Raw genomic sequence first — 12,232 nt, forward strand, 5'->3', positions numbered from 1 at the left:
CACACCACCAACAATCTAGACTACATCATCCGACAGAGAGCGCAGCGCGCACAAGGTAACACACCACCAACAATCTAGACTACATCATCCGACAGACTGAGAGAGAGCACGCCCAAGGTAACACGCACACCATGGTCATATGGAAAAACAATTGTGGAAAAGCATGCTAATTTAACCCCCAGCAGTTGTATCTATTTACATCAGACTTTTAAATATTAATACCACCAGTCTCTTCTGTCTAAGGCCTGGAGTTTTGTGTCCCATGTGGTCCCATCTTAAACCCCTCTGAGACCCGGTCCAGATGGCCTCGTGAATTTCTGCTAAAAATCATCTAGTCTCTTCTTTTGGTTAGGATTTCCACCACAGGTGTAAGCCAAAGGCAAGCCTCAGAGAGAACCATAATGCCTATACAAATCCAGTCAAAACAGCACATTATGAAGTGAACACAGCAATTAGATGTCACCTGATAAATGAAGTTGTTGACTAGCCTATTTGTTGAAGGTGTGTGTGTGTGTGTGTGTGTGTGTGTGTGTGTGTGTGTGTCCCAGGTGGTGTGTAAGTACCTGGAGGATCCGGTGCTGTTTGAGAGGGAGGAGGTGGGGATGGTGAAGTTTGATATCCGCTACATGTTGCTGCTGCGCTCCGTTCAGCCTCTACGCCTCTACTCCTACAACGTGTTCTGGCTGCGCTTCGCCAACAGGTTAGAGACACTTCCCATCCACTGCTACAGGAGGTGGAGATTCCTTGCAACACTTGTTTGTCATGCTGGCGTTCACCACAAAATGCTGGTCTATACTGGGTTTCTTTCCAGTAGGAAACCAATCAATCACGTTGTATTTATCACACGCGCCGAATACAACTGGTCTCAACTTTACAGTCAAATGCTCGTTTACAAACCTTTCCCAACGATGTGGAGGGAAAAAAAAATAAATAAAAAAATAATATAATATAAAATATGCACACAATTGGAGCAACATACAGAGAGTCCCAGTACCAGATCAATTCTACTGACGAGGCATCAGGATATATGATGATGATGATAAGGTATTTGAGGTAGATATGTACATGAAGGCAGGGTAAAGTGACTAGGCATCAGGATTGATAATAGGAGTAAAATAAAGAAATGAGTTGCTGCAGCAATGAGTGAGTGTTGTGGGAGTGGCTGTGTGGGGTCAGTGCACATATTGTCTCTGGTACCGTTTGCCGGACGGTAGCAGACTGAACACTCAATGGCTTGGGTGGCAGGAGTCTTTGGCAATTACACTGCCTGATATAGAAGTCCTGGATGGCAGGAAGCTTGGCTCCAGTGATGTACTGGGCTGTCCACACCACTCTTTGTGGCATTTAGCTCGTTTGGCAGTTCTGCATTGCTGTGCAGTTTATGGCTGGGTTTCCTTTTGTAATCTGTTATGGTCTGCAAGCCCTGCCACTGTTGTGGAAAATTGTCCTCAAGTTTCCTTCATAAAAGCGAAGCATCTCCAAGTTTGTGGAATCAAGATGGACTTTATTACAAAAGCGATAGAGCCGAGCTGGTCTGCAGAGCAACTGATTTTCCATTCTCGGGACATTTCTTTTATACAGTTTCATCCTTGCATCATATCCATAGCCGTTCCCTCTTGTGTAAATGATCTATACCCCTTGGCTTCTCACAACCATTATCTTCGTCTACTTCCATTATGTTTACTCCCATCTTAATCTGCTCCCCTTGTTGGTCCGTGTTTAGATTATATTGGTGGCGTAACCTTGACAATATCTGATTACCCCTCTTCCTGGCATTAGTTTCCAAGCATCAATTATATTTGTGGCGAAACTACAGTGTTAATGCAAAAATAGTTTGGACGCACACTCCTAATGTAGGTCTGTGTCCACTGGTGCCCATATAGTTGGTCAATGGCTCCAAGGAACACATCTAATGGCCTCTTGGGATTAAGCAATGACTTCCAACCTAGTAACCCTTTCTCTAGTCCACCTACCATGACACACACACACACACACAACTTCCAACCTAGTAACCCTTTCTCTAGTCCAGTGACCATGACACACACACACACACAACTTCCAACCTAGTAACCCTTCCTCTAGTCCAGTGACCATGACACACACATACATTATAATGGACTCTTTGGACTAAGTAATGACTTTCAGCCTAGGAACCTTGTCCTCTACATGTGGTAAAACCCTGTAAGATGCATACAGTGAAGCTTATAAAAACATAACACGTATACTGGAATTTTCTCCGATAACACCTTCCTTCTATATTGTCCTTTTGCACGTTTGATGTCTCGTCGGAGGTCGTAGTGGGATTTCTTGTATGCGTCTGTGTCCTGTTACTTGTCAGCGGTAGCTCTAGCCTTTAGCACAGTGCAGATGTTGCCTGTAAAGGTTTTTGGTTTGCATACATTCTTAGTCACTGTGGGGATGACATCATCTATGCACTTGACTGTTGTGGTTAACCCCTCAGATGAGTCCCAGAACATGTCTGTACTAGCAAAACAGTCTTGTTGCCTCGTGTCTGCTTCATCCGACCACATCCGTATTAAGCGCGTCACTGGTACTTCCTGTTTTTAGCTAGAAACCAGCTGCCTTGCTAACCACAGCTTCCCCCTTTATCGACATGCTCCACTCAAGACTGCATATAGGTCCTCTGTTCGTCGCTTATCTTTTAGAATGTGTGGGGGAGGGGTGTGAGGCTCATAAGATTTAAGCGAAGGCAGAATTTGAAAGGCAAATGCTGCAACCCATAAATCTAATGTATTTATATAGCCCTTCGTACATCCGCTGATATCTCAAAGTGCTGTACAGAAACCCAGCCTAAAAACCCCAGACAGCAAGCAATGCAGGTGTAGAAGCACGGTGGCTAGGAAAAACTCCCAAGAAAGGCCAAAACCTAGGAAGAAACCTAGAGAGGAACCAGGCTATGTGGGTTGGCCAGTCCTCCTCTGGCTGTGCCGGGTGGAGATTATAACAGAACATGGCCAAGATGTTCAAATGTTCATAAATGACCAGCATGGTCAAATAATAATAATCACAGTAGTTGTCGGGTGCAGCAAGTCAGCACCTCAGGAGTAAATGTCAGTTGGCTTTTCATAGCCGATCATTAAGAGTATCTCTACCGCTCCTGCAGTCTCCAGGGAGTTGAAAACAGCAGGTCTGGGACAGGTAGCACGTCCGGTGAACAGGTCAGGATTTCATAGCCGCAGGCAGAACAGTTGAAACTGGAGCAGCAGCACGGCCAGGTGGACTGGGAACAGCAAGGAGTCAGCATGCCATGTAGTCCTGAGGCATGGTCCTTGGGCTCAGGTCCTCCGAGAGAGAATTAGAGAGAGTATACTTAAATTCACACAGGACACTGGATAAGACAGGAGAAGTACTCCAGATATAACAGACTGACCCTAGCCCCCCGACACAAACTGCTGCAGCATAAATACTGGAGGCTGAGACAGGAGGGGTCAGGAGACACTGTGGCCCCATCCGATGATACCCCCGGACAGGGCCAAACAGGAATGATATAACCCCACCCACTTCAACCACCAACTTACCATCCTGAGACAAGGCCGAGTATAGCCCACAAAGATCTCCGCCATGGCACAACCCAAGGGGGGGGGGCAACCCAGACAGGAAGATCGCGTCAGTGACTCAACCCACTCAAGTGACGCACCCCTCCTAGGGACGGCATGAAAGAGCACCAGTAACTCAGCCCCTGTAATAGAGTTAGAGGCAGAGAATCCCAGTGGAGAGAGGGGAACCGGCTAGGCAGAGACTGCAAGTGCGGTTCGTTGCTCCAGAGCCTTTCCGTTTACCTTCACACTCCTGGGCCAGACTACACTCAAATCATATGACCCACTGAAGAGAAGTCTTCAATAAAGACTTAAAGGTTGAGACCGAGTCTGCGTCTCTCACATAGGCAGACCATTCCATAAAAATGGAGCTCAGTAGGAGAAAGCCTTACCTCCAGGTGTTTGCTTAGAAATTCTAGGGACAATTAGGAGGCCTGCGTCTTGTGACCGTAGCGAACGTGTAGGTATGTACGGCAGGACCAAATCAGATAGATAGGTAGGAGCAAGCCCATGTAATGCTTTGTAGGTTAGCAGTAAAACCTTAATCAGCCCTTGCCTTAACATGAAGCCAGTGTAGAGAGGCTAGCACTGGAGTAATATGATCAAATTGTTTGGTTCTAGTCAGGAGTCTAGCAGCTGTATTTTACACTAACTGAAGTTTATTTGGTGCTTTATCCTTGTAGCCGGAAAGTAGAGCATTGCAGTAGTCTAACCTAGAAGTAACAAAAGCATTGTTTCATTTTTCTGCATTTATTTTTGGACAGAAAGTTTCTGATTTTTGCAATGTTACGTAGATGGGAAAAAAGCTGTCCTTGAAACAGTCTTGATATGCTCATCAAAAGAGAGAGCAGGGTCCAGAGTAATGCCGAAGTCCTTCAGTTTTATTTGAGACGACTGTACAACCATCAAGATTAATTGTCAGATTCTACAGAAGATGTTTGTTTCTTGGGACCTAGAACAAGCATCTCTGTTTTGTTTGAGTTTAAAAGTAGAACGTTTGTAGCCATCCACTTCCTTTATGTCTGAAACACAGGCTTCTTGCGAGGGCAATTTTGGGGCTTCACCATGTTTCATTGAAATGTACAGCTGTGTGTCATCCACATAGCAGTGAAAGTTAACATTATGTTTTCGAATGAAAACATAAAAAAAATATATATAGTGAAAACAATAGTAAAAATATATAGTGAAATATAGTGAAAACCAATAGTAGTCCTAAAACGGAACCTTGAGGAACACCGAAATTTACAGTTAAGCAGCACTAAGGTCTTGGAGCACGAGGACAGATGCAGAGCATTGGTCTGATGCCATTAAAAAGTATTTTACCACCTTCACAAGTGCAGTCTCAGTGCTATGATGGGTTCTAAAACCAGACTGAAGCATTTCGTATACATTGTTTGTCTTAAGGAAGGCAGTGAGTTGCTGCGCAACAGCCTTTTCTAATATTGAGAGGAATGGAAAATTCGATATAGGCCGATTTAGTTTTTTATATTTTCTGGGTCACGGTCTGCCTTTTTCTAGAGGCTTTATTAATGCCACTTTTAGTGAGTTTGGTACACATCCGGTGGATAGTGTTAGGGTTGCGTAAATTCGAATCTGGTATCAGGATAAATATAACAATGAGTCACCGATTTTTATACTATATATTTTTTTATTAGCTAAGTAATAAATGGCAAATGCAACTTTTGTATAAACGGGCTCACTGTAATACCACGCAGGGCAGAACAGGGAACTGACAAGAAGTATGTAAACAGTATTCTTTATACTGTGATAGTTCCAACATGTATGTTGGCCTATCTATCACAGTAGAGACTGGGCGTGGTTTAAACTTGCTCAGCCTATTGCAGGTGCTCAGGCGGGTCCCCGCCTCTTGGCGCTTCTGTTGATGTAACTGTTGCTGTGAAGAACATCCATGCGCTCATGCTCCATACCGTTATCTCGCACCTGGCTCCTGTTATCTAACAAAAGACTGCTTGTTCTCGCAACACCCCATGCTACTCTGTATATTTCCATTATGAGAAAGGCCCATGGCCCTGAAGCTTTTAACAATGTTTCAAGTCAGCTATGTTGCATAACACATACATACATCCACACAAGCCAACAGCAGATAATATTCAATCATATATATGATAATGGCTATCATGTAAAACACAGGATCCAACAATAGAGAGCCGTTTATTATGTTCAACATAGGAGGGCCAAGCACAGAAAGCAGCTCTTTCAGTAGTTTAGTTGGAATAGGGTCCAGTATACAGCTTGACGGTTTAGAAGCCATGATTATTTTCATCATTGTGTCAAGAGATATAGTACTAAAACACTTGAGTGTCTCTCCTTAAATGCCACTTATGATGCGTTGACTTCTGTTACTATAATTGAAATATACCAATGTGTTTTCATTAATTGAATTCCCTTAATCTATTTTATGAGAATTTGTAAGATTCTTGTTTGCATAAAATAGACTGAGACCAGTCTTATCAATAATAGGTAACAGAATGTATTCTCGGAGCGCGCTGCCACTTTACCACGAGCAACAGTTTATATACAATAACATTACATTTCATTGCTCCTAAAATTAATCCCCTCCTCCCGACCTAGAATCAAGTGAGGTTAATTCTAACTCACTAACACACTCACAGGTCACACAACATAACTGAATCAACTTTTGACCACTCAACATTATCGATCACCACTTAGCTGACCGTTCTAATTAACAGAACCTAGGAATGCACTCACTGTCTTATATAAAACACCCCAGAGATCATTTTGTCGGTTCAACCATAGGTTAACTACCTTATCTGCTTACTTAATCCACAACCCATTAGTTTCTGCCTAGTTGGAATGGTGTTCATTAACTTTAATTACTCCTTGTCTGTGTCACACAATCCCTTATGAACTCATATTGTTAGTCAGATGTAATAAAACAGAGTATACATTTACTTACAGTTCCATTTAAAATGATTTGTTCAGTCATTTAATCGTCATTTTCCTAACACTTCCAGAATGAGAGTGCTGATCTAGGATATGTTTTGCCTCATAGAAGAGGAACCTGATCCGAGATCAGCACTGCTATTCTGAGACGCTTTGTGAATACAGGCCTGGAGTTTTATGCTGGTCTCATCTCTGTTCCACACAGGCCTTTCTCTCTGGACCACTTTGATGACTACCAGAAGCACTTCACTGTCATGAACTATGCAGAGGGGGTCCAGCTCAAACAGGTAATGATGACAAAGCAAACCCCCGCATTCATCAAAAGCAGACGAAGCCAACCGACGTCAAAGGACACACACATCCACACACACTCAGAAAAGTAAACAAACACTTGTCAAAGAAAACGCGCACACACACAAAGCAGCAACACAAAAACATACACACAGCTACAATAAACACACACCACCTGAATGTATTTCCTAAATCTGATACTCTGTGTGCCCCAGGTTCACTACGACGAATTCATACCAATGTTTGAAAAGCAGTATCCTCAGTATCCATGGAAAGCGGTTGAGGTAAACACACACTTTTTAATCTTTCACTTGTCTGTCTGTATGTGTGAGTTAAGATGGGTGGACACTACGTGACTTTCAACATCCTAACATCACTGAGCCTCACAACCGTCTTTCCTGTGTTTTTGTTGGGGTGTTACCAACGTAGTGGTGCGCACACTAACCGATGTGTCACAGAAGTGGGTGGTTACACACTACAAGATTCTTCACTTGGTCGTGAGGATTGTTTTTGCGAGACAGCGTGGTATCGACACTGATTTATCGTCGCTACAACGAGCTGTGGCTCAAAGCAGCCTCATAAATGTTTTCAGTCGGACATTCAGTTGAAATATCTAGGCAACATTTTGAATTGAGTAACATTTGCTTGTGAACTTCAGAGCCGTAACAATCTGACACTTTGTGTGTTATGTAAAGAGGGATAACTCAAATAAACAGGGCTCTATGATAAGAAAGTCGGTTCTTCCATGGAATTGCTCGGCTCTGTTACATTGTAATAAAGTCTAACTGAATTTACAAGTTCCGGTATTGGTGCAAATATTTGATTCAATATTTCCACACCTTTTAAGCAGAGTCACCTCCCTCTATATGGAGAATAATAAGTCCCCCACCATTGTCTTCCAGTCTCAGTTCTTGCTTGTTAACACCCACATCTGCTTTGGTCTAGATTATAACGATTGCGGGGTTTCCTTGTTACTATACAAAAAATAATACTTGTGTTTCCTGTATAGGTTCTGTATTTTCTGCTGCCATTCTATTTCTTCAAATCTAGTTATCAGGTCCATATACCTTTCCTGCTGACATTCAGTTTCTACATGTCTAGTTATCAGGTCCATATACCTTTCCTGCTGACATTCAGTTTCTACATGTCTAGTTATCAGGTCCATATACCTTTCCTGCTGACATTCAGTTTCTACATGTCTAGTTATCAGGTCCATATACCTTTCCTGCTGACATTCAGTTTCTACATGTCTAGTTATCAGGTCCATATACCTTTCCTGCTGACATTCAGTTTCTACATGTCTAGTTATCAGGTCCATATACCTTTCCTGCTGACATTCAGTTTCTTCAGTTTCTACATGTCTAGTTATCAGGTCCATATACCTTTCCTGCTGACATTCAGTTTCTACATGTCTAGTTATCAGGTCCATATACCTTTCCTGCTGACATTCAGTTTCTACATGTCTAGTTATCAGGTCCATATACCTTTCCTGCTGACATTCAGTTTCTACATGTCTAGTTATCAGGTCCATATACCTTTCCTGCTGACATTCAGTTTCTACATGTCTAGTTATCAGGTCCATATACCTTTCCTGCTGACATTATTTTTTACTGTAGTCCAATGCTTAACTCTTTTTTTTTAAATGTAATTTATCTAGCTCTGCCCATTTACCTAAGCAGATATTCAGCTCACATATGTTTTTATCCCTTATACATGTGTTTCTGTCTCAATACTTCAGTGGTCAGTCCGGATACTGGAAGTGTAATCATTGTCATGAGTTTTGCTCATGACAGGCAAGTACAAACTCATGCTAGTAGTAGTCATGGCTCCTGCCCCAGAGTCGACACATTCTGGGTGATGTCTTCTCTGGTGAGCTCTCATTGGCTATTGCTGATCATCGTTCTCAAAAATTGTCACACTACAAGAGCGTTGCAGACTTTGTGCAGATAAAATCTAAAATGTTTGAGCAGTCCCAGACGTCCCGATATTGTCAGACTAGATCGGTAACCCTCACATTGCGTCTTTGACCCGCTCACATTAAATGAGCGTCGGTGGCAGCGGCGCGCCCCGAATAGGTAACAACATTGGCATATTGTCTCCGGTCTCAAAAATGTGTCTAGGACTGATAAATCGTGTAGCGTACACTCAGCTTTACTCTAACTCTGTTACATAATCAGTGTTGAGATGAGTTGGTTGGGAAAGTAATATATTACCCATTTGCGTTTAACAAAGTAACGTTACTTTGCAATTACTTTTTGTCGGAACTAACGAGTTATTACTTTTCACTCATGAAAAGAAATCTGAATCTCACCGGTGTTACTGTCAGAACAAGGCAACACGAGCATGTTCTACCAAAGATGAGCTACTTAATCAAATTTTATTTGTCACATGCTTCATAGACAACGTGTGAACTAACAGTAAATTTCTTATTTACGGGTCCTTTTTCAACAAAGATAAAAATATATAAATGGTGACACAAGGAAGAAATCAAGTGAATAACATGGCTATATACCGCGAGTACTAGTACTGAGTCGATGTCCAGAGGCACGAGGTAACTGAGCTAGCTAGGTTTCTATAGGTAGAGAAAAAGTAACGAGGCAACAGGATAGATAATAGACAGTAGCAGCAGTGTGCATGTGTGGTGTCACTATGCAGAACTACTAACTCAGGTTTGACGATCACTAGTTTCCCCTTTCATCTGTGGCGCTGCTTTCCTGTGCTAGTCTACAAGTGCTGCGCTGTATATGGGATGCTTAATTAGCCATGTATACTAATTTGTATATAATTACTTTAGTGTGATTTAAGTTTAAGTGCAATTAGGCTTTAAACCTTTGGGATGTTTTGATGTATAAAGTGAGAAGAGAAAAGGGTTGCTGCATGTTTGGGGAAGTGTCTGTGTGACCGAAGACCCCAGATATGCAATCTGGCACAACAGCAAGTCAGTATTTTTCACTGCGAATCCAACATGTTTATTACCTAAACTTAATGAAGGTATATTAAACAACGTTTACTGTTAGGTTCTACTCCAGGTACAGACCAGACAGACACTGATAAAAGCTCAAACCAGATTAATTCACCCGTTTAGGTTCTGAACAAAAAGAGAAACTCACGGACGACTAGAAAATGTATTCAACCCACTGAGTCATACAGTTGCAAAGACAACAGATATGTCACACAAACACAGCTTTTGTACATTCCAACTAGCTGGAGTCACCTCCTTGCAGGTCTAAGATAACCAACCAATCATTCTTTGGTTTTAGGCAGAAATGCCGTAGGTTCCTCCTTACTGGTGTTGTCATGGCCCTGCCTAACTCTATGACCCTGATGGAAGTGAGTATGTGAGAGATGACTGTAATCAGATGTTCTTCGATGCGGGCCCCTGTGGCCCCCCTTTGTCATAGAAATATTTGCTCAATAATATTTCTCAGATACCGGAACTTGTGAATTCAAATAGACTTTATTACAAAGTAACAAGCCGAGCCAACTGTCTTCCCAGCCTCGGCACACACTTTTACGTCTAATGGTCCTTAAGTAATATACACCTATGCTCCTAATGCAGGTAGATGTCTTCTGGCGCCTATAAATGATTAACTAATGTGTATGGCCTTCACAAGACCAGAGGCATGGCCCAGAATGGTTATGCCTGTTCTGATCCAACTTTGCACATTCACATGGATTCTGCTTACTACTCTAAGATGCATAACACATGTACTGGAATATTCCCAATACCTTCCAGCAGATTGTGTGCTTTTTCCAAGGGCGTCTGTTTGGAGAAGTGTATTCCCTGTGACCTAAAGACCCCAGCGGTGTCATTTATCAATCATGCTTGAGCACAAATCTGTGTAAACCATGCATGGGATTTCCACGCAAAGTGATGTTATCAATATGAGTGTTTGCGTGTGTGTGAAAATGTATGCACAGCCATGACCATGCGTATGCACAGTGCCAAGTGGTGGAATAAGGAAACTGCTTGTCAAGTGTAGTAGAATGGGGAAAATGTATGTTGAAATAGCGAGTAATTATTAAATCGATCTCAGAAGCGATCAATGGCAAAGATTGGAGGTGCCTCTTCCTTACCATGGACAGCAGCTGTCATGACGTTCCTCCAAACAGCCTTTCTCTGCTCGCTAGAGAACTGAGGGAACCAGTTGAGCTCGGATCATGGAAACACTCCCGGTAGAGAGATGATTCTGAAAGTAACATACATGTTGTTTGACAAAGTAACTCATATTACCCAATTTGAGAAAATGATTTTACTCCGTTAATCATAAAAGTAATCAAACACCTGTCCCCAATCACCCCTTCCCCAAAACAAGTGTAAATATTGGACTATAAATTGTGCCTTCCTGTATTATACTATATTCTAAAATGTTTGTTCTATTCTACTGCCATTTACTTTGTTCGTACTCTTATTTCTTATTGTTGTATTGTCAAGAAGGAACCTGCAAGTAAAAGCATTTAGTTGGACGGTGTCGACAATGTGTATCCTGTACAAACGACTCATAAAACTGGAAACTTTAATGCGTTACCCCCAACACTGTAGGTAATACAGTTGTTACTGTTCTCTCTTCACCCCCCTCGATCTCGGTCTCCCTTATGTCTCTGCCTCTTTCTCAGCTTTCTACCTCCCCTTGTTTATTTCAATTTAAGGGCTTTATTGGCATGGGAAACATGTTAACATTGCCAAAGAGAGTGAAATGGGTAATAAACACAAGTAATATGAACAGTAAACATTACACTCAAAGTTCTAAAGGAATAGACATTTTAATGTCAGGTACAGTGTTACGGTGTGCAAATAGTCAAAGTACAGAAGGAAAAATAAATAAACATCAATATAGGTTGTATTTACAATGGTGTTTGTTCTTCACTGGTTGCCGTTGTTGGCAAAAGGTCACAAATATTGCTGCTGTGCTCTCTCTCTCTCTACCCCCTTCTCACACTTCACCCCTCCCCTCTCTCCTCTTTCTCAGAGAGAGGCATTCAAGGCATTTGCAGAGCTCTTCCAGGCAGCCTCGTCCCGGCCGGCCCCCTACGGTTTCTGTGCCTACCCCTCCTCCCGGGCCATCTACGCTGTAGACCTTATGCTCAAGTGGGGCACTGGGGACAGAGGTGAGGCCTGGCAGTATTCATGCGTACTTATCATGCGTATGTTTCTGTACCTCCAAGTGTGTGTACGTGTGAGAGCGCTACATTCCTCACTGAGTTCTTCACACATTCACAAGATGAGCTGTGTACACTGTGGGAACAGGAAGACGGCTAGTCTGGCCTTGAACTGGCTACAGTCAAACAATAGATAAGCTAACTGTTATTGTCCACGTTCTCATTGATAATCTCCCACTGTGAGTGGCAGTGATCCCACGCATGGGTTACACACAGATTTGTGCTTAATCACGATTGGTAAATGAGGCCTTGTAAGTAAGCATTTCACGGTAAGGTCTACACCTGTTGGCGCACGTGAC

The 12,232-nt window shown here is 42.5% G+C and overlaps 1 protein-coding gene across 4 annotated transcripts in view; it reads left to right on the plus strand.

Annotated features, from left to right (window-relative positions):
* The window catches only part of ttll12 (tubulin tyrosine ligase-like family, member 12), a 68,097-nt gene that overhangs the window by 9,836 nt on the left and 46,029 nt on the right, over positions 1-12,232 (plus strand). For 2 of the 4 annotated variants that reach the window (XM_052492039.1, XM_052492040.1), the window contains exons 10-13: positions 549-700; positions 6,688-6,769; positions 6,989-7,057; positions 11,744-11,882. In XM_052492039.1, coding sequence (XP_052347999.1) covers positions 549-700; positions 6,688-6,769; positions 6,989-7,057; positions 11,744-11,882 — 442 coding nt within the window. Of the gene's footprint in view, positions 1-548; positions 701-6,687; positions 6,770-6,988; positions 7,058-7,202; positions 7,531-11,743; positions 11,883-12,232 lie in introns of those variants that run through there. The other 2 variants (XM_052492042.1, XM_052492041.1) reach the window with 2 other exon arrangements.

This window comes from Oncorhynchus keta, chromosome 33, assembly GCF_023373465.1.
Source record: "Oncorhynchus keta strain PuntledgeMale-10-30-2019 chromosome 33, Oket_V2, whole genome shotgun sequence".
NCBI lineage: Eukaryota > Metazoa > Chordata > Actinopteri > Salmoniformes > Salmonidae > Oncorhynchus > Oncorhynchus keta.